This window comes from Gopherus evgoodei, chromosome 14, assembly GCF_007399415.2.
Source record: "Gopherus evgoodei ecotype Sinaloan lineage chromosome 14, rGopEvg1_v1.p, whole genome shotgun sequence".
In the NCBI taxonomy this organism is placed as follows: Eukaryota; Metazoa; Chordata; order Testudines; family Testudinidae; genus Gopherus; species Gopherus evgoodei.
Genome location: NC_044335.1, coordinates 4,503,611 through 4,526,850, shown reverse-complemented (window position 1 = coordinate 4,526,850; position 23,240 = coordinate 4,503,611). Strand labels below are relative to the sequence as shown.

At 38.0% G+C, this 23,240-nt stretch overlaps 1 protein-coding gene across 3 annotated transcripts in view; it reads left to right on the top strand.

Moving 5' to 3' along the window:
• ZBTB46 (zinc finger and BTB domain containing 46) overlaps window positions 1-22,937 on the top strand; it is a 99,008-nt gene extending 76,071 nt beyond the window's left edge. The window contains exons 6-7 of one of the 3 annotated variants that reach the window (XM_030533853.1): window positions 6,862-7,037; window positions 17,377-22,937. In XM_030533853.1, the coding sequence (XP_030389713.1) occupies window positions 6,862-7,037; window positions 17,377-17,766 (566 nt within the window). In that variant the 3' untranslated portion in view covers window positions 17,767-22,937. Of the gene's footprint in view, window positions 1-6,861; window positions 7,038-17,376 lie in introns of those variants that run through there. The other 2 variants (XR_003996565.1, XR_003996566.1) reach the window with 2 other exon arrangements.
• The last annotated feature ends 303 nt before the right edge of the window (window positions 22,938-23,240 follow it).

Sequence of the window (23,240 nt, the reverse complement as noted above, 5' to 3'; positions counted from 1 at the left end):
TTAAAGAAGAATAATATAATTGTCAGTCAGCTTTGGTTAACAGAAAACAAATCCAGTCAAATTTGATATCTTTATTTTAAAAGAGGTTACAAGTTTGGTTGATAAAGATTATAATAGTGTTGGTGGAATATACCCTAGATTTTGGTAAGAGATTTGACTTGGTACCACATAACATTTCAATAATTTTGCATCTAGTTGTTGTTGTTTTTGAATATGGCACACATAAAATGGATTAAAAACTGGCTAACTGACAGGTCTCGAAATGTAATTGTAAAAGGGAAATTATTGAGTTGGTATGTTTCTAGTGGAGACATGCAAGGATCGGTTCTTAGCCCTACTGCGCTTAACATTTAGTTTTTTATCAAGGATCTGGAAGGAAAGATAAAATCATCACTGATAAAGTTTGCAGATGGTACAAAGACTGGGGGAATAGTAAAACGGGAAAAGTCACTGAAACAGAGCAGTTTTAATATGACCAAATGTAAAGTCCTATATCTAGGAACAAGGAATGTACCACACTTACAGGAGAGGGGACTCTATCATGGGAAATGATGGCTCTGAAAAAGTGTTGCTGGTCCTGGTGGATAATCAGCTGGGCTTGAGTTCCCAGTGTGAGGCTGTGGCCAAAAAGACTGAGAGTCTTGGATGTCTGAACAGGGAAATCTGAAGTAGGAGTAGAGGTTATATTACTCTGTATCTGGGACGCATGAATCCATTACTGGAATACTGTGTCCAGTTCTGGTGTCCACAGTTCAAGAAGGATGATGATCAGTTGTAGAAGTTTCAAGACAGAGCCACAAGAATGATTAAAGGATTGGAAAATATACCTTAGAGTGAGAGACTGTAGGAGCTCAATTAGTTTAACAAAAGCAAAGATTAAGGGTGACTTAATCACAGTTTATAAGTACACCACTACCTCGATATAACGCTACCCGGTATAACACGAATTTGGATATAACGCAGTAAAGCAGTGCTCTGGGGGGGAGGGGCTGTGCACTCCGGTGAATCAAAGCAAGTTCAATATAACACGGTTTCATCTATAATGTGGTAAGATTTTTTGGCTGCCAAGGACAGCGTTATATCAAGGTAGAGGTGTAGCTACATGGGGAACAAAAATTGGATTATAGAGGGCTCTTCAGTCTAGCAGAAAAAAGTATAACAAAATCCAATGGCTGGATGTTGAAGCTAGTCAAAATCAAACTGTAAATAAGGCATAAATCTTTAGAGTGAGAGTAATTAACCAGTGGAGCAACTTAGTGAGTTGTAATGAATTATCCATCAATGGAAATTTCAAAATCAAGACTGGATGTTTTTCTAAAAGATCTGCTGTAGCTCAAATGGGAATTAATTCAGGGAAGCCCTATGGTTTGAATTATACAGGAGGTCAGCCAAAAGGATCACAATAATCCTTTCTTTTCTTGCCTTTGTAATCTACAAATCAGAATTGAAACCGTATTGCAGAATGGCGTTGGGGGCACCTAATTTCTGTGAGTACTCCCATGGCACTAAGTATAGGTGGCATCCTGGCTAATTGCAACTCTGTTAACTATATTCTGCTTACGTGAAGTTCCGTAGTTGAAACACCAGCAATTTTTTCTTCATTTGCTGTTCTAAACAGCCACGTACTGTTGTTGTGACTTACTCCAGTCTTTCAATTTCTGTTCTCTGTTACCTCTTCTGAATAGCTCCAGTACCTATTTCTGTTGCTGGTAAGAGGTTTCTTGGTCGACAGTGTGAAACTGATATACAGTTTCATTACTGTTGTCAGGATTCTGAATAGCAATAGTGAAACTTACCATAGTCTTGTCAGCTTGTCTCCACTTAAATTGGTAATGCCAGCAGCAGCAGCAGCAAAGGTGCTTAGAACTGTCTGTCTTTGCAGACTCAGGTCTGGTCTACACTAGCTGGGGATCAATCTAAGTTGTGCAACTTCAGCAACATGAATAACATAGCTGAAGTCGACGTACTTAGATCTACTCACCGCGGTGTCTTCACTCCTCTTGCTCCGGTGGAGTACCAGAGTCGATGGGAGAACGCTCAGCTGTACTGGACATGATAAATTGACCCCCGCTGGATCGGTCGCTGCCCGTCGATCCAGTGGATAATATAGACAAGTCCTCAGAAAGGGCAGTACTGTATCAGTTCTCATTTGGAAGATTCTCTTTGCAACTTCAAGGATTACACTTGATTTTTCTTAAGAACATCTTAAATTCTGCAGAAATGGATAGCTTCATCACTCCTTCACACACCCACAGGGGAAAATTTCCTGCACCCCATTGGTGAGAGGATCAAGTCCTGCATTTATTTATAGTGTATTTCACCAGTAGATTACTATTAATGATATTTTTTTAGGTGGTGATGAAAGCTAATCCAAAATATCACAAATTTGCTGTTAATTGGAGGCATTTTCATTGAAAGGACCCAGTTTGTTTTGAATTAGTATGCCATGCTAGGGCAGCATTTTTTTTTAACTGATTTGGTTAACTGTACATGAGAAGGAACATCTGTTCACAAAGTTGGCCCTGCAGGAGCCTTGTTTACTGCACCTCTGACTATTTTGATTCCTGTAAATAACCACCTCTGAAGGAATCCAACAGAGCTGCATAGCTGAGAACTACATAAGGATTTTATTAAGTTATATATGTTATGTTTAAATTGTTAGACAATACTGAAAATAGCCTTGGAGCTGTGGGAGGCTTAGATGACCTTAGCTGATCTTACCTGATCTGCTTATAGCTTGCTTACCTTGTCTAGATTCTGTAGTATTTGGGTTATGGTGATCCTGTGGCGTGCAGATGTTTTGTTTGTATAACCTCTTGTTAGTGGTCAAGCAGCTGAGAGATCTTATCCCCTGTTCAAATTGGTAACAGATTATCATAAATATCTTTGTCCTTCACAATATTCAAACTTGCTAAAGATTGCTCATAAAAGAAATAGACTGGGAAATGGGTTAGATATGATGCAAAGGCAAAATATTTTTCATCTACTTTAAGTTCTCCCAGGCAAGTTGGAAAAATAAAATAGAGTAGAATATCTTTTCATTCTCTAGTTTATTTCTACAGTGCTTTACAAGTAAGAAGTTAAATACTGGTAGCACAGTGACTGTGCAAGCAAGCTCTTGCTATTGTTTTAACAACAATAGCTGGCGTAGAGCAATGGATACTAGAACATGTTTTATTGAGAATGAATTGTGCTGGGAACTCAGGTGTTAATCTTTCATTTATTTTGCACCTTTCGTCCCATAGGTTCCCAAAGCAGTTTGCATGCATGTGTGTAATCCTTTTAAACTAACCTTAGGGAATTCTGCTTGACTGGAGCGGGCAATCTTTTCTGACAAATGAATAAAATAGTCTTTTGTTTTTTCATTATTATTATAGTCACCATGGTACAGGTAGGTGAATAAGTTTTGTGCTTGGATTGGTAAATTTTCATGATAGTTTTCCAGAGCTGCTTTAAATAACTTCAGAGTGGAACACACAAGCTGTAGAACACAACAGAGCAGGAGTTTGGGGCAAGATATGGAGACTATTAAGTTCAAAGTGCTGATTTGAGGAGATTGAGGTAGATTTAAAAATAACTGCCCCATTTACTGGAGCAGGAAACTATACTTGGGATCGTCTCTCTAAGTGGTTGGCACTAGAGCCAGCCAGAGGATGACAATTCTGTTTCATGGCAATATTTGAGTTGTTGAAATCTGATTTCATTCCATGTTAGAATGAAAAGAAAAATTTCCAGATGTGTCCACAAAATGGAATTGTGTTGAAATGTCCATTTTTTTTATCGAAGAGATCAGATTTTCAGTTTGGGCATCTCTCTCTCTCTCTCATCAGAAATTACCAGAAAGCCCTGGACCTTAGAAATCTTAGAAAACTGTTAGGTCTCTGATAATGAAAATACATTTAGTCAAAAATGTTCCAGCCAGTTCTTGTTAGAACCACTTTTGTGCATTATCTGGAAAATGGCATGTGGTAGCCCAGCTCCCCTAGCACATTTCTGGGGCATTGTTTTTCAGTACTGGCCCAGAGAAGATTGTTTCTCCATCAGTTAGTACGAAAGTGGGACAAAATTTTTCATCCAAATCCCTTTTATCAAAAAAAAATGCCAATTTTTTCATTTAATTTCAAAAAATGTTCAATGTTTTGAATCACCAAAATTTACAGAACTCAGTATTTTGCTTAGTCTCCTGTTCACGTATTGGACAAATGTGACCTTGCTTAGCTTTTGGCATCTGATGAAATATGTTCATTTCCTACTCTTTTATTTAAAGTGTTGTGCGTTCTAACTTCTACCTGGGCGGTCAGCAAAAGTTAGAAAGGGTTGCTGAATGATCCCCTAAGGGATAATGTTTCTAATAGTACTTCCTTCTCTAATCTCTAATTCTGTATTGCAACACTGGGAGGTGCCTCCATCTTTGAGTTTTATTTGAATCCACAACCTTCAGGCCTAGAGATAAGAATGTAACCAATGAGTAACATTTAAATGTATAGGAAACCATAACATATCAGATTTAGTTACAAGGATATAACAAATGGCCCAGTTATAATCTTATTGTGTATGCTTTTAAAAAGAAGAAGAGGAGAAAATTGCATTACTCTTCAATTATTCCATTGAAATTAATGGAACATCAAGACATATCTTTTTATGTTGAATAGCACAACCGCTGCTGTTCTGCTGGATATATGATTCTTCCTCAGTCATCAAGGGCACAGCACATAAATAGTTAAATGTGGACCAAAAAAAGTGAAGGATTTTCCATCTATATGCTTAGAAATAAGTTATGTAGATTACAAGTAACCATCTGCATGTGAGTATGGTTCTAGCCTAAAGTCTCTCTGTTGGCGGGGGAAACAACCCACTGTGGTTCCATGTTTGTTTAATTGATGTTTATTTTGAATTTCACACTTTACAGCTAAGAAGACTGGTTCTCCAATTACTAGCCCTAGAAATTTAACAATGAGACAGTCAAGTTAAATTCTGTTCTTCTTTTGTATCAGTTCCAGTAATAAAAATTCTGCCAAAATTGTTCCCATGTGTTCCTGTGCAACTCCACAATCTTCAAATTAAGCCTTCAGTTACACTTGTGCAACCCCATACTAATCAATGGGGTTTCACGGGATTGTCATCACTGTATTTTCATGAGGAGTCAAACCTAGTTCCCCCCTCTCGTTGCGTTTGTTCTGCAATGCAAATAAAAGTAAATCTTTAAAAACAACTGATCACCAGAGTAAGCCGATGAGTTTAAAAAAAAAAGGCATTTTAAAATAGATCATTGTTCAGAGTACAATTGCACTTGAAGGGCGTGAGTCTGTAAGATGCTGAGAGCTCTCAATGTTGACATAGCTAGTGGGATCTTTGCAGGATGTAATATTTGAGTTAGTAGCTTATAATTTAACTCTGTACCTTCAATGACATAAGACCATAATAGACACTAGACTTCCCTTGTTTCCTTCACTCTCCTACATGCAGCGCTTCATTTGAAAACACAACACTGGTTTGCCATCTACCTAGAACAATAGCATATTTTAAGCCCACCAAGGTTTAAGATGTCAACTAGAAATTACTTTTATTAAATGCAAACCAGTATCCTTAAGAATCCAGGTCCTTGCCAGCAATAAAAGATGCTCATTGGGGCAAAGATAATCATTGAAGTGGGTAATATTTAACATATAGTAATAGCAACTAAGAGAATTACTAGTGGGAAGATATCAAACACTACAGACACAAGAACGAAGACCTCCAAATGTATAATGGGTGGGTTCCATTAAGGAGTAGCAGATCTTCTGTTTTCCCTGCTTTGTTTTGCACGTTCCACTTTCATTTTTATTGGGAGGGCAAAACATCAACACAGCTTCTGTGTGCATTCTGCTGGCAAATTAGACCCTTAGGCTGTCAATACTGTATGTATCCCTGGAGTCCAGTTTGAGTGCACTTCACTTCTAAAAGGATGGCAAAAGGAGAAATATTGGCAGCACAGGAATAGCTTATAAAAATTCTTTCTCTTCCAAATCATTCAGGAGAATGTGATAAGAAGATTAATCTAGCAAAAATTATACAATTTGGAGTGTGAACACTCTTTCAAGAACTGTGCTTTAATTCAACATTTTGTATTTGCTTTCTGTGATTCTCTATACTTGCAGCTATAGTAATACCACTTTAAAGATGGTTACTGTTAAATGCTTGCATGATGAACTCTGTATTTGTTCAAGATGCCCCTCAATCTTTGAACATCAATGGAAATACTGCCATGGCACCTGGTTTATTATAAACTGCATTTCACTCATTTGTTTTACTTAGGAGTTTAAAGAGAAATTCTACATACTGCTATCAACAGGTCACATTTGTGATCCTCTCTTCACAGCTAGTTATTTCTGACCTGATTCTGCATGTAGCTGTTTCAGTACATCAGGGCATTGTCACTAACTAGAACTATGCTTGAATTTCACAGCTCTCTCTGTTGGCCAACTAATTCCTAAAAATAATTTAGCATTATACCAGATTATAATCCCCTTTTGTTTTGTACTTTAACAGACATTAAGGAAATTGGGTCATTCTTTTGCTGTTGCTAAATATTTGACAGCCTGGTGTACTATCTTATCAACAAGTTTCTCTGGGGAAGATACTTGAAGTTCCCAGCTGTGTTGACACAGTATAAGTACCCTAGTTAAAATCTGCCGCTTAATAAGGCAGACATTAGAAAGACAGTGTAACATAATTGAACTTGTTAAATGTTTTCCTTATGCAGAGCGTAAAACAGTGGGAATGTGGTCTGACAGCAAAAACATTAATGAAAATTAAGCAAGAAAATGGATTATTTGAAATGTTTTAAGTTGTAACCTGCTTTCTTGGGTTGCTCTTTTTCAGTAAATGAATTCACAGTCATCAGAAAAAAATTCAAGTGCCCATACTGCAGTTTCTCAGCCATGCATCAGTGTATCCTGAAGAGACACATGCGATCCCATACAGGAGAAAGACCCTATCCTTGTGAAATCTGTGGGAAAAAATTCACACGCAGGGAGCACATGAAACGGCACACCTTGGTAAGTAGGAGTATTTGAAGCAGTTGGAAAACAGAAAGATGGTTTGTTGTGATTAAGGAGAAAAGGAACTTCACCTGACTTAAATTTGTGTTCTGTTTTTCCCATGGTGCTCTTCTGAGTCTTTTATGGAATGCAGAAGATCTCTCTACGGTTTTCTCCACCTTTAAAAGTCCCAGTGTCTTGCTTATTATTCCTCTGGAGTTATTCAACAACAGGTCCTCCAACTCAGCCAGAGGAGTTGCTGAAGAACAATTTGAAGTGGCCTGTTTAGTGCTCCTGGCCCCAAGGTGAGGGACTGAGCTGGAATCTCAAACCTCACTTCCTAGTGCACTAAACTACTTTTTAATGCAACATAGACTGCTGTGGAGGACCCATTAGGCTTTGGTGCTTCAAGCCACAAGAGGCAATGTTATCTTTAGGATCGTTGGCCTAAAGGCTGAATAATTAGGAACAATTTTTTTTGAAGTAATACTCCACCCAGTAAAAGCAAGGAAATTCTGTTCCAGGCCTACCACTATCCTGTTGTGCTTAATTATCATTTAATACATAATTTCATTAAAAATTGCTTGCTGTTCAGAGAGCTGCTAGAACAGGGATCAGCAACCATTGACACGCGACTCACTGGGGAAGCATCCTGGTGGGCCAGGCCAGTTTGTTTACCTGCGACATCCAGAGGTTCAGCCAACTGCGGCTCCCACTAGCAGCGGTTCGCTGCTCCAGGCCAATGGGGGCTGCGGGAAGCCGTGGCCAGCACATCCCTCGGCTTGCACCGCTTCCCGCAGCCCCCGTTGGCTTGGAGCAGCGAACCACAGCCAGTGGGAGCTGCGATCGGCCGAACCTGTGGACACAGCAGGTAAACAAACTGACCCGGCCCTGGCAAGCCGCGTGCCAAAGGTTGCCGATCCCTATGCTAGAAGGTCAATGTGTGCTGTTATAACTTGCTGGCTTGTCTCAACTGCAGTGTGGTTATAACACACGACATTGTCTGTGTGGTTTTTTGTCAAATTTCCTTCTTAGGTGGTAGTATTTTCCCTTCCATGTATTTGTTAGCATCATTTCTATAGACTTGCACTTGACAGGCCTTCACCTTGATGGTGTGGGGTGATATTGTGGGATAGTACAGATGACATGAAGTCCCATCTGGTGATAGTGAAATTAGATATCATTGTAGCAAATAAGTGTTGTTCATAATCACTAGCTACTTTTTCAAAACCTTAATATCCTGGCAATTTCTATTTATTATCATAAATTCAGTACACGCAAACTAGAAGTGCTAGAATCTAACACTTGCCAAGTTTATTTTTTATTTTATTTTTAAGCAGAATGGGCTAGAATTTGACACAAAGGAATCTAAAACTAACTCACATTTTTCTCCAACAACAACAAACCCTTGAAACAGTTTTAGTTAAAATTTGTTCTTTTTAATGTCAACTTCTAGCACAATAGTTTCAACAGCCAAGACGAGCACTGTCCCTCTCCCTCTTAAATCAGGTCTGTAGCACAAACGCCAGTTTCTGCTTTAATTTTAGGAATGGTGGCGGCCTCATAGTAATACTTTCTCATACATCAACTGGTTTGTAACACTGTGGGAGAGAAAGGGAAAAAGAGTGCTGGGCTGATAAATCACTGAAAAAAATTATTAGACTCTGTTCAATAACTTGTTTGTTTTTACCTTTTATCATCTTTTTAATTTTTAATTTGCAAATAGATAGAACTACTAGAGAATTCAATGGAATATATTGCCTTCAGAAACAACAGTTCTTGACTGTGGGCTATAAACCTGACTAAAATCTTCCAGGCTAAGAAAGACCTTACCTTAATGGGTTTTGACAGCTTGGAGCTGGAGACAGTTTTTCCTTTTGGATGTTGTGGATTCCATGTGAAGTACATGTAAATTAAGGTATCACAAAAGATAAATTGAGACTGATTTATGTTTTACTGGTTATAATTCAAACGGCAGATATCCACAAAAGAGTCTTCTCTCCCATCACCAAGTTTTGAAAAGGTGATTTAAAATGATAGTTTAAATTAAATATAACACATTTGAATATCCTGAAATATCCTGCAAAGTTTTTTTTCCTGTTGTAATGGATAGTTTTAAACAGGTTAAATGTAGCATATTTTTATTTTCTCTTGCACAGGAAGCAAACTACATTGTCTTTCAGAGGTGAAATTGGGGTAGTTTTGTACAAATCCATCCTAGATTGCCATTTTTGCTATAAGGAAGGACCATGCAGGTCACTACCATGGTGTACTGAAATGGTGTTAAAATGATTTTAGTATATACGTGGGGAGGTGTATCAGACATCTCTGTGAGATCTAGAACTTTTCTTCATGTGCAGTTGAACCTGTCCCTCGGAATTCAGTTATGGCTTGTTTTGAAAGTACCAACTGTGTGTGCAGATTTGTAGGGCAAGGAATAAAGTCCTGAAAAAGTGTCACATTGGAATAAAAATACATTACTACTTACCAAAGTTATTCCAAAGAATTTATCAGTTTAGTTATAAATCAGTTAAAGGTTGAGTTAACAATCATAGAAATGTTGGGCTGCAAGGTACCTCGAGAGGTCAAGTCCAGCCTCCAGCCTGAGGCAGGACCAAGTAAACTTAGACCATCCCCGCCAGGTGTCTGTCCAACCTGTTCTTAAAAACCTCTAATGAAGGGGATTCCACAACCTCGCTTGGAAGCCTATTCCATAATTTAACTACATTTATAGTTAGGAAGTTTATCCTAATATCTAACCTAAATCTCCCTTACTACAGATTAAACGGTTTACTTCTTGTCATACCTTCAGTGGGTATGGAGAACAGTTGATCACTGTCCTGTTTAGAACAACCCTTAACGTACTTGAAGCTTATCAGGTTCCCCCTCAGTCGTCTTTTCTCACGACTAAACATGTCCAGTTTTTCTAACCTTTCATCATAGGTCAGGTTTTCTAAACCTTTTATTATTTTTGTTGCTCTGCTCTGAAGTCTCTCCAGTTTATCCATATCTTCCCTAAGGTGTGGTGCCCCGAACTGGACAGTGAAAATCACAATTAAAATAAATTAAAAATCATGATTGGTTCTGTGTTCAGACCATAGTTCCTTCTATGAAGAGGCAATAAGTAGGTGCACTTTGCTTTTTGGATGTTACAATATGGACCCATCAGGTATACTGAGAAAAATCTCCATAGAAGAACCCACTGACTGAATATTTTCACAAAAGTGGAAGCCCTACAGGGAAGGATCGTGTAGAAGACTCAAGAAAATGGATAGTTTTATGTTCATCGGATTTTTTTTTTCCTGTTAGCACAGCATCCTTTCCACAGGCTACTAGTTCAATCAGTATCTTGATCTTCACTTACATGGAGATGTTGTGGGTTGTGTGAATTGAATATGGGTAGGGAAACCCACGGGATCTTGTGCCTTGTGCTTATTTGTCTTGTAACATTATTTTCCTGCTATTTGTGCTTCTTAGTGCCAGTTTTCAGGTAGAACTGTGGAGATGAATGTGGATGTGCATCAAAGGCAGACTGCACCTGTTAAAAAATAACTTCCAGACATACATTTCAGAGTAAAAAGCTGAAACAGAGAAAAGGAAATGTGTTTAAACCACCCAAGCCTTTGCTTCTTTCAGTTCCTCAATCAATGTGCAAGGTTTAAAGGGCCTGGGTTAGCTTACGTTTAGCCCAATTTTTTGCTTTAAAAAGATTTAAAAAAAAAAAGCAAGCTTTTACATAACCTCAGGTCTATAGAAATGTTTCTATGCTGTATCTTTTTAAAATCCAGAGCAAGTTTTTAAACAAATAAGATTTTCCCTTCATTTCTTGGTTCTCAGCTACTTTTCCATTGTATTAGAGCAGGAGTTGGCAACCTTTCAGAAGTGGTGTGCCGGGTCTTCATTTATTCACTCTAATTTAAGGTTTCACGTGCCAGTCATACATTTTAATGTTTTTAGAAGGTTTCTTTCTATAAGTCTATAATATATAACTAAACTATTGTTGTATGTAAAGTAAATAAGGTTTTTAAAATGTTTAAGAAGCTTCATTTAAAATTAAATTAAAATGCAGAGCCCCCCAGATTGATGGCCAGGACCCGGGCAGTGTGAGTGCCACTGAAAATCAGCTCACATGCTGCCTTCGGCACGCCTGCCATAGGTTGCCTACTCCTGTATTAGAGCATAAGAAGCTGAAAGTGAAATTAACTAGAAACAGAAATGACAGATATATTTTCATTGTCCAGGTTGAGAGAAATACAAACTGTGTGAACAGCACAGATTCTAGTTTTAGTAATGTGTGCAATGTTAACATAGGTAAGGACATTAATTTTTAAAAATATGGTTTAAAATCAGATATTGTCTCTTTAAAACACTGTCTATAAAAAGTTAGTTTTACCAGTGTGATTTCTGTCTAAAGAGGAGTTAAATCAGCAGCTGTGCTTCTGAAAAACACACAAATGACCTCAGATGGCAAATAACTCTTTGATATTTCCTTTCTTCTATTTGATTTACACGTGTACTGAGAAATACATACTCTAAATGAGGTTCATTTATTTTATTTTTAAACGACCATTTACTTTGGAGAGCTTAGATGTAATAGCAAAAGTAACCAGTGGATAATGTGGTATCAGTTAATATTACATTATCACTTGCTTTCCTTGAGGTTGCAATGCACATTGTGTATCCAAAAATGGACGTCCACCTTGGAAGGAAAAGGTGAAGTCCTATAATCATATTTTTAAACGGCTTCAGCAAAAAGTATTGATCTGCTGTTGTTTGCTCTTGGGATTTTTGTTTTGTTGTTTTTCCCTTTGGATTGTCCCCGTGTTTGCTAAAATTTTCTGACCCCTGCTAGTTGCAGTGTCCATAGTGACCAGAAATTACTTAAATCTAGTGGCTTTGTGAATGAAAAATAACAGTTTCCCTTGTTGCTGAGCACCCAACTCCTTGTAGAAGCTAGAGCTTTTTAAAAATATAAACTGACATTTTGAGTATAGAAATTACATTGTGAATGCAGCTTGATTGGTTCAGAATGCATGTGTGAACCGATGTTCAGTTCCTTTTTCTGGGAAGAGTTGTATGTAGTCAGCTGGTAGGCAGTTGTCTGTCTACAGCAGATGCCAGTGTCCTGTCTTAGCTTGCCAAATGGTGGTGTTTATACACAGGGTGGCAGTTAGCCCATACCACTTAAACCAGAACGATCAAGGGACTTATGTTATCAGTTGCTGTGGTATCAAAAACCCTGCTATTTTTTACTTCCTTCCATGAGTATGTGTCCATTCAGATGAGTGCCCAGCCATCTGGCCTTGGGACCAACTGCTCCCTGAGATGTCCCTTTATTATTTCCTTTGGGCATTAGTCTTCTGGTGTTCAGTAGGTACATCCAAGCAGTTGGCTCTGTCCCCTGCAGACACAAAGATTTCAAGGTCTGTTGTTAGTTTTGCCATTGTAGACACCCTGTCATACCAGCTGGTTCCCTGGATCTTTTTAGTTCTGTGGGAGAAAAAATTTCTTTTTCACACTAGGATTTGGTGGAGTTGCAGCCAGGGCAGTTATTCCCCTTTGAAATATTGGTGAATATCCTTATCATAATATATGGAGATATACCTATCTCATAGAATTGGAAGGGACCTTGAAAAGTCATGAAGTCCAGCCCCCTGCCTTCACTAGCAGGACCAAGTACTGATTTTTGCCTGAGATCCCTAAGTGGCCCCCTCAAGGATTGAACTCACAGTCCTGGGTTTAAGCAGGCCAGTGCTCAAACCACTGAGTTATCCCTTCCTCCAATATAATTTATCAAATACAATAAGAATAGAGTCTGTCTATCAGGAAAGTGGTCAATTTCAAATAGTGAAGACAAACAGCATATCTGCCTTTGTTTTAGAAAGTACATCTTTTGAGTTAACTGGGGGAATGGAAATAGTATGTTTTGATGGCAAAATCCATTAGGGTGGGTCACTTTGAGTATTCCAGTTGGACTATCTCATGTAGAAAAGGGGGTGGGGGAACGAGAAGAAGAATCATTTAAAAGTTTAGGCTGCTGGTCAGTTTTCTGTTTGAAGTTATGGTTCATTTTTGGTGCATATTGTGTCACTTCTGACTCATGCTCTCTTGGCCTCGAGGCCCTGACCTCATCCACCTATTTTGCCCTCTCCCGAGACGGTGCTGATGTTTTAATTCCTGAAAATCTTTTCAGTAACACAGACTGGCATACATGGATGCAGCATAGATTATTTTAAATGGCTTTTAAGATCCCTTCTTTAGCAGGGGTTTACTATCCAACTTTAAAAAAAAAAGTTTGCTTCATATACCTATGGTAATAAATACAGTAGTATTTCAAATAGTTTTCAAGAACCCATCTTGAAAAATATTTCAGAGCATGGAATAACGTGTGATTTGATAGGAGTAAGAATGCACCGGCTTTGGTGAACTCAGTGTTGATCAAAGCAGAAGCATGACTAACATCTTGTCTACATTATGGGGAGAGCTCAAGCTAAGTTACGCAATTCAGCTACGTGACTAATGTAGCTGAAGATGACTAACTTAGATCTGCTTACTGCGGGGTCCACACTACGCGATGTCGATGGGAAAGCGATCAGCGGTCATCGAACCCCCGGAAAGTGTAGACAAGCCCTAACTTTTCGTTAGCAGTATGTTGAGTGGGTGAAGTTGGTCAGTTTCTTCTCTCTCCAGATACCTTTAGGAACATAGGAATTGCCATAGAACAACTGGTTTGGTGATCAGATCCAGGAAATGTAGATCTTCTGTGACTCAGTTAATAATGTGCTTAATTGGCCGCCTTTCTGAGTAAAAACAATTTTTTACGTTGATGAGCCCAAATGCCTTTGGGAGCAAGGAAGTGGAGCCAGCACCGTGAGAACTGCTAGCAGACAATTAAAAGTGATCCATAGTCCTCAGCCAACTTTTTCTCAAGGGATCTCAACTTCCCAAGGTGTGATTATGCTTGTCCTTGCTACAAGTTTTTGGGCCACTGTGTCCCCCTTTCAGTAGCTATATCTTATATGCAACTATGTCAAGAGCACACACAGTATATGGGCAGTTCCTCCCTATGTCTCCATGCTATCTTCTGATTGAGTTACTGTGCTTCTAACTTTTCTGTTTGCTCACTTTGCTCTTCTTTTTTGTCTGTTTGTTTCTGTTTTATATTCCTCCTGTTACTCCCATTCCTCCTTTTTCCTGTCCATTTTTATTAGTTTTTGCTCTCTTGGTTTTTTCTCTCCCTTCCCCTTGTTCCCATTGTCTTTTCCATCAATGACCAGAAAGCTACACGCTGCCTGTGATGGAGGTGAATATTGACTGCTTTCATGTGGCCAACGCGCCTGTTCTCACAACTGAGCTGTGTGTTGCGAGGGGCGACACACACAGATTGGACCAGCAAGCTGCTTTCTGAGCCTGCACTCCCCACCCATGAGCTGTATCTCTTGGCAGCTTTATGAGGGCCCATCACAGGGCCAGAGAGGCTGCCCACTTCTTTACCCCTAGCAGCATGTTTGCAGTGAGAAATTGGTCCTGCTTTAATTGCTCCATTGCTCCTCTCATGCACCTTACCCAAGTCGGGAAACCTAACATAATCCATAAGTGTTGCTAAAGAGAATGACGACAGTCTGTTCAAACACCCTAACTCTGAGACTAGAAGCATTGTGTTCTTGGTACTCCCAGCTGCCTTGGACTTTGAGAAACAGAAATCATCAGAGAGCTTAGTTCCACTGGAGTGGAGTGCTTGACTGTGAGGAAGTGTTGCTCTTAGATATAAAGTTTCGAGAGAAGTTTTTGTTGAGTCTGGCGTTACATTCCCACAGTTTTCTGTCTGCTCAAATGCCTTAGTGGTGGTGGTCAGCTGCATTACAGTGGATGAGAATTATTCAGGAAACCCCTTTTCTTTGAGCTGAGATAGGAAATTACATATATTTGGGGATTCAAACCTAGTCACAGTTCTCAATCCTGCCAGCACAGCTAGCATCATCTCCTGAAGACAGCAAGAGTGTGGGCCGTTCACCCCCTCTTGTGTGCATTTAGCCATGGTACCAGCTGTACTGATTACAGACAGTTAATTTAGAAAGCACCAAAAGAAGAAAGAAGTCTGTTATGTACACTTGATTTGTGCTACAAGAATTCTTACTTTTATCTAAAATTAGCTGATTTCCAGCTGTCTGTTTTTAGTAATTATTTATGTCGCCTGGGGACCACAAACAAGTTGTTATAGTGCCTGGGTCCCTAACCAGAACTGGGGCCATGCTGGTTTAGCTGTTGCACAAATATGTAATGAGAGGCTGTGTCCCTTCCCCAAAGAGCTTACAGTTGAAGCAAACAGAGCAGATGAAGGGTGGGAGAAAGGAAATAAGTAGTATCCCCATTTTGCAGATGGGTAATTTAGGCACATGGATGAAGTGAATTGTCTGAGCTCACCCAGGCAGTCGGCTGCAGATTTGGGAATACAACCCAAATCTGAATCCCAGAGCAGTGCCTCAGCTACAAGACTGCCATCTCCCGTTCAAAGTGCCTTATTGCACAGCTATATCTTGACTTGTTCATTTTTTTCTCTCTCAATGACATTTTCTATGCAGCACATTTCCTGACTGGTTTCAGATTAATTTCAGATTTAGTCATGCAGAAACTTTGGATCAAGTTATGCCTGATGAAAGTTGGGCTGCTTTAACATCTGTCCCCGTATCTCCTTTTTGTGTGGAAAAGCCAACTCACCACCTTACTTGAATGTGAGGAAGCATTTGTTCTAAACTCAGATTATCAGGTCAAAGTCTAACTATTAATTTTGTGTTTTTTATCCGTTCCTTACTATAATAACTTTGTGGCATAGCTAGCATAGTTTTAATTGCCTTAAAGCCCTCAAACAGAAAACAGCTTTTCTCTGATGGACACGGTAGACCCATCAATTCAAAGAAAAGACAGTCACAGTCGATTTGAATGCGGTTCCCAGAGACCTCTTGGCACTGTAACATCTTAACAGAAAGAACCTTTAAAAGCGTGTTTGCGTGTGCTGTATTATTTTTGGTGTGACTCCATTGAAGTAGAGTTCAGTAACCCTGACCCCACTGATACGTTCTTTTTTTTAGGAGTGGAGTGTAGCAAATGAGCTTAATGAGTAAATAGGCTCCCTTGCTTTACCTAAAATGAAAATGCACTAAGGCAGAGATTACATGTATTAGTGTACTTTGGATGGAGCTGTGTTTAAACACACAAACTCTTCAAGTGTTTAGTTCTGGTTATTATACTGTGAAGTTTGGGTCAGTTAGAACAATGTTCTCCCTCTGAATAAATTCTGCAGATGACTTTTCCACTGCTGCTCGTACTCTGTAACTGTAATAGCTGTGCATAATGCCATGTTCAGACACACAATGCTGTGTGACTCTTTCAAGAAGCAGAAACTTTTGTGACAAACCTTCTTCAGCTGTCAAAATAGACATGAATTTTGAAGCTGATGTGCATTAGAAGGTGGTTTGTTTTTTTGTTTTGGTTTGGTTTTTTAGGTGGATACATTGGCTAGGTTTTTATTCTTTAGCCTGTGGTGATGGTGATAATGATGGAATACAGACTGCTAAATTGATGCATTACAATATCCTGACACCTGTTGATAAATTACCACCTTTGAGCCTGTCTTCATGGGGAACCTTTTTGAAAAACTTAATCAATGTAACTGTCAATGCAACTAAAGCAGGATACATCTCTCCCACAGATGCACTGCACCAGTCCAAGAGAGGGCTTGCAAAGGCACAACTTAATCTGGTTAATTGCCAAAGTAAACCTCACTTTACTTCAGTGCAGTGTAGCTCCATTAGCAGTTTGCACAGTGTAGCTACCCTGACCTGGTTACACCAGTGAAAATGTTCCTAAAGTAGACGGTTCCTTTGTCTGACCAATAGCAAACACTGAAATTCTTGTTCTTGTATCTTTGAGACATTTCTTGGTAGCTTTTAACTAGCATCTGGTGACAGCTATTTTAAGATAGTACCAGACTTTCAAAATGTAGTAGGAATTTTGGGAATGTATGCACTTTAGTGCCCTGTGGTAAATATAGGCCAATAGAAGCAAGGAGGCTGAGGCTGAAATTACTGGTTTCACAGTCAGGAGTGTTTCAGAAAAAAGATTTTCCATTGCATTGTAAAATATCTTCCTACTAATACTGGTAGAAATATAGTGAGTAAAAGTCATACCTGGGACACATCATTTCTGTTTCAAATACCAGCCAGTGACAGTTACTGGCTACGCTATTTTTTTCCCTTGACAGCAAAATAGAAAGCATCTCTTCTTTCATGGACCACATTTGCAATTCTCTGTTTCATCTTCCCTGCCTTAATTTGTTTTCTATTTTTTCCTTCCCTAGGTCCACAGCAAAGATAAAAAATATGTTTGCAAAGTGTGCAACAGAGTGTTCATGTCTGCAGCCAGTGTGGGAATTAAGCATGGTTCCCGCCGCCATGGAGTTTGTGCCGATTGCTCTGGTCGAGGCATAACAGGCCACTTAGATCAGAACGGAGGAGAAGGATCTCCAGATGAAATGTATCCTGGTGAAGGCCAGTACATGGAGGATCCAGATGACATGAAGGTGGAGGGAGATGAAGAGATGGGGGATGATGATGATATAAAATGGAAAGATGATGTAGGAATTTCACAAGATGATGTGATACTAGAAGATGACAAAGAAGATGTCGACTCTCCACAGGAGCAAGAGAACTCTGGAGAGAATGACAAGGATTTTACTTGGATTTCTTAGGGAAACGGGGAAGGTTTTGTTTGTAGGGGGAGGGAGGGAAGACAGAGTGTGCTGGGAAAAACTAAGTAGCCTTGTTGTTGTTCATGTGTGCAAAAGAGGAGTTTGTGGTTTTTTTTAAACAAACAAGTCCTTTATCTGTACCATTCAGATACTGAATTAGTAAGTGTCACTTTTAGTGGCATCAGTTACACCCCTTCCCCTTCTCCCCCATGGAAAAATATGATTGTCTGTCTTTGCCTCTCTGTGGGAGCAAATCAGATTGCATGCTAGTGACTTAGAGTTTCTGAAGATGTGAGCACTGTGAGGGGGAGAGACTAGGAGACAGTGTAAAGCATGTTCCTTTCTAAACCTTCCCCACCCTTAATTAAATACCAGGGAGGTTTTGAGTCCCAAACAATTTTTTTTGTAAGTTTTGTTTGTTCTAAATTCACAGCAGCAGTGGACTTACTTACAGACTAGTATCATGTAAATAAACTGACCTGTGTGTTTGAGGGCTTCTCCATATAACCCAAGCCTTTCACAAAGAATTAATTTAAATATTTAATTTTTTTAATTTATATCTTTTTCTTTCTTTCTTTCTTTTTTTTTTTTTATGTAGCCTGTTAGATCAAACAGCAATTCAGGCTGCAGCCTTAAGAGCCCCTTTCATAACATGGGATCTTAACTCCCAAATAGTCCATCAGGTTAAAGATCATGAAATTACTTGGGCCCACTGGCATCTTAACAGAATCCACTTTTCAACCTTTTTTAGTTAGGACGTTATGTGAAATAAGTGTTGGTGTTTCCATAAGATTTCTTCTGCTATAAAAGACACACATAGTTTAGTACTCAGTTGCTTGGTTTACATGAAAGTTTTCACCTTTCTCTCTTAGGTGTCAACTAACTGCCTTTTTCATATTTATGTGCAAGTTTTAGTAAATATAAGTCATTTAGCAAAATGAATTACAAATTGTGATAACTCAAGAAATTAGGGGAGAAATCCTGGTTCTAAGTCAGGATTTCTCCCAAGTTATATTATTATTCATCCTTGCCAAGCTAAAACATTCCTACTTAATTTGTAGGTGTAGTCCGGATGTTTAACTGACTAAGTAAAATTTCCTTTGTTTCAGCCAGGTTGGTTCCAGGTAAGTAAACCTTCTCTTTTAGAGAACCAGATTTCTCCACTAGAGCGTCTCCTCTTTCTTATACAGTAAGTAGAGTTTACACGGGTGTGTTCCAAATAGTTCAGTTCATATTGGCCACTGCTGCCTTCCTATGACAATGTTTAAATAAAAAACTCGGAGAAAGTGTCCTATTCATAATAAAAGCTTCTGCTGTATCTTTCACCTGTACGCTTTTGGTGCTTAAAAAAAAACAAAGCTGAAGACCTCACTGTTTTCTTGCTATGGAGCAGACTTTTATATAACCTGTATGAATATGGTGATCTTGAAACCTGCAACAAACAAGGCCAAGAGGCAACCAGTTAAATCTAGGAAGTCAAATGATTAAAAGGTGCTATTTTCCCCCCAATTGTAGGAAAGGCAATTTCTTGTGGGAAAACCATATAAGTCCTTGCAGTTTCATTTAAAAAATTGGAAAGCGTGGTTCTACCCAGGGAGTAAAATAAAAGCAGATTTTATTGTACAAAATCCCGGTAATCAAATCTTTAGGTTTTTCAACAATTCGGTGCCAGGAATCTCTTCCCAGTGAAGTGTGATAATGCAAGAATCTACCCTCCTGGACCATTAGGCATTGCTCTATTTGAAGGATCATATCACCATTGTTATGTATTTTATTCCTGTCTCTGCAATTATCTTCAGTTTCTTGACAAAAAAAAAAAATCACCAATTTTCCTTTGCACGTTTTCCTCCTCCCCAAATTTTGGGACTCCATTCACAGTGGTTTATACTTTCACATTGTGCATAAGCACCAGAATTCTTGCTGTTCAAGTTTGGTACTTGTCAGTAATTTGGAAAAATGTTTTTCTAAGCCAATCCATGTTCTTAAATCTACTGTTAGCTGGAAGCAAAGCTGTGTGATCACTTGTCTACACTGCTACTAATCTTTAGGATTGAGAAAGTTCCCTGACAAAAACTGGCAACCAGATTCTTTATATATTCAAAGAATAGTGGGGGAGAGTCATATAAAACCATTTTTATGAAATTGTAAAAAGCTCTTTTTGCATTTTAGCTTGTTGTAAAGCCCTATAACTATGTTAAAAAAAAAAAAACCCAATATTTTAACATTGGACCTTTATATCCCTTTTTCTAAGTGCAAAAGAAATCAGCAGTTGTGTCCACTCTGTGCCAATCATAAAACCAGGCCATTGTTTCATGAACTTGACTGCTTTCACCTAGCAGAATGCAGGCTATAGATTTATTGCCATTTATTCTGTAAATATTAAGTTTTTTCCCTAAACTTCCAGCAATCACTTGTTACATGTAGACAAATACATACAGTACTTTAAAGATACCTGTAGCTTGGCTTTTTATATATTAAATCTATTTAAAAATGGAGAAAGGAAAAAAAAACTCAAACCACAAACCTTCATTTTCTACATTCCACTTTCTGTCTACCCTGACTCCACTATACGAATTCACTGTCTTCAGCTAGTATGTTTTAGGGATAAACAAAAAGTATTGATCCTGAGTTGACCTTTTCCCTTGTCCTTGTCACCCTTTTGGGCAAACTTGATTTTGTATTAATATTTTCAGGTGCTTAGCTTTATTTCGTGTTTTATTTGGAAATATTTTATATTGCCTTTTTTTTTTCCTTTTTTTTTTAAATGGTGGACAGTAAGCCAAATGGCTTTCCTAAATGTTTTCTACTCATGCCACTTCTGTGCTCTTCAAACTGAGGATTCAGAAAAAACAAAAAAACCCCACAAAAAGCTAACTTGTTATAATGTTGAAATTAGAATATAGCACATGCGTCTATATTACTAATTTACACTAAATAAATATATATACCAAATAAATCATTCTAATATGTGATGTATACTTTTAAGTGCTTTGTTTTTGATGGAGGTGTGCAGATTTGGAAATTAAAAACCTTTCAGGAATTTCTTTTTAAACTTTCACGCCCCATAGGGGAGAGACATGGGATTTTCTTTTTGCAAGACAGTGAGTTTTAAAACAGTGATACTTTCCATCAAATGGAAAGGGAGGCTCTTTATACAACTTTACCAGTTACTTCACTTTTGTGTTATAAACTGAAATCTGAAGCTGCACTGTGTTTAACTGCATGGATAATCTATGTAAAAATTAAAAGAAATCAAATTTGAAAACAGGAAATTAAGCATGGAAAGAGACCAGCAATGTCCAGGTCCATCCCCAGGCTCCATCCCACAAAGACATAAGCAAATGCACAACTGTCTGCAAATGTTTGACTTTCTAAATTTGGGTCACCAGGTTAGAGTTTGCCAACCATTGCTCACATTTTTCTGTGTCCAGATACTTGGGTAATTTGCTGCCTATATAAATTTCTATCTTTGCTGTTCTGTGTAAAGAAATTCTGCTTAAATGTTGTTCTATCCAACACTAGCTCAAATAATCTTTAGCATCCACTCTTATATTTCCCTTCAGGAATGTGTGTATTTTACTGAGGTTCCCTTTTAAAATTTCATTTTCTTTAAAAAATAAAATGCAGATTTAGTTTCAGAAAAGAACTTGGTTAAAAATGAAATTAAGACATTTGATCTCAGTGAAAATGTAGGTAATTTTTTTTAAAAATGTCTATGTAATGTGTAATCACTGACCCTGAATCTTTCTTATTCTCATCTTTTTATATATATATAAAACGGGGCCAGGACTAAAAAGAACATCTCAAATGCAGCTTTGCTAATTTCTCCTGCAGTTCAGTGATTGAATGCATTTCTTCAGTTTTATACACACTATCTATGCAGCTCAGAATAAATACCTAGAGAATGCTAAATGATGCAGTAGGTTAGACCTTGTATAATACTGCATTAAAAGCTTTCTTGAACAATACAGGAAACTTAGATTCTTGACTTCTCCTTCCTGTCAACTTTTTGTTTCTTTCAAAAAGTCTTTTTTTAAAAAATCCTAATTTATATATATTTGAGTATTGTTTCTTTATATATTAAAGTTTAAGGTCACCATAACACCTCACAAAGATACAGAATGATTTTTCAGGGAAATGAGAAGGGGGACATGTCTCATGAAGATTTTCAAAGTGACTGGCTCTTTTTAAAAATAAATAGTGTTTGAACTATCAAAGGAATATTTTCTTATCAAAAGGAAACCTACTTTAGCATTAGGTCCCATTTTGTGTTTTGTATCTTGAATTATGCCTTTAAATGTTCTGCAACTCCAAAGTGAAAATCGCATTCAGTTGACTTTTTATATATATGTATGTTTGGGAATTTATTACTTTGGGTTATGTGTCAAACTCTTGTTCCTGATAAAGTTATATATTTTGACTCAATTTGCAGTAGAGCGTTGGGTCAGAACACTGCCATCTTTGAATAGGCACCTCTGTGAAAAAGATCCACCTTAATGCTTCCAATTTTGCACATCATCCTTTTAAAAAAGAAAAAAAAACTCCAAGAAAATGCAAAAACTGGAATTTTTTGCAATATTATGAAAGATAATCTTATTTTAGCTCATTCTGTGACATGTGCAACTCTTAAGAAAGCCATACTTAATGGTTCTTTTTATTTTTAGATTCTATATTGTGTTTTGAATTTCTGCCTTTTTTAGAATTTCTGCATAGTAAGAGTGCTGTGTGTATGCTTTCATATATATTTATTTTTCAACATGCTTTAAACCTGTCTACAAAAATAAAACTAAAAATAACAAAAAAAAACACCAAGACAGTGTTTGAAGATTGTTGACTATTTTTTTTGCTGGGAATATTCTATATTATACTGACTTTATATTAATTATTATAAACCTGTGTTTGTATTGGAGATGTGTTTTAATATTTTGGGGAGGTGGGGAGATTTTAGTAATCAGAAGTCAGTGGAAGAACATGGCTGTGTTGTACTGATTTTCTGTAAATGTAGTTCAGGTAAATATTACCTTATTTTCTAGTTGATCTCACAGTTTTTTGTCTGCCTAGGCATGCCAAAGGTATGCCTATTGATTATGATTACTTTATGTGACGGGATTAGCTTAGACATACTTGCAAAAATCAATCAGTTTTAATAAATTGGGAAATTGCTGCTAAAACACGTTGTCTTGGTTTTTTCACACACTGATTGAAACGTGATAGACGTCCAGGAGTCCCATAATATCACTTGAGAGAGTTTAGTTCAGAATCTTGAATGGCCTTTTCCTCCATTAAATTGTCTCCACAGAGACACCCTGTTGAAGCCCACCTGAGCATCAAAACTATTCATTTTGGAATAAGAGGGGACCATGTTAAGTCCAGCTCATGCAGGGAGATTTATAAAGAAGCATGAATCCCTTCTTCCTCAAGCTCCTTTTTTCCTATCAGTGGATCTGGAGTCCGACTGAGCTACTCTGGCTTGA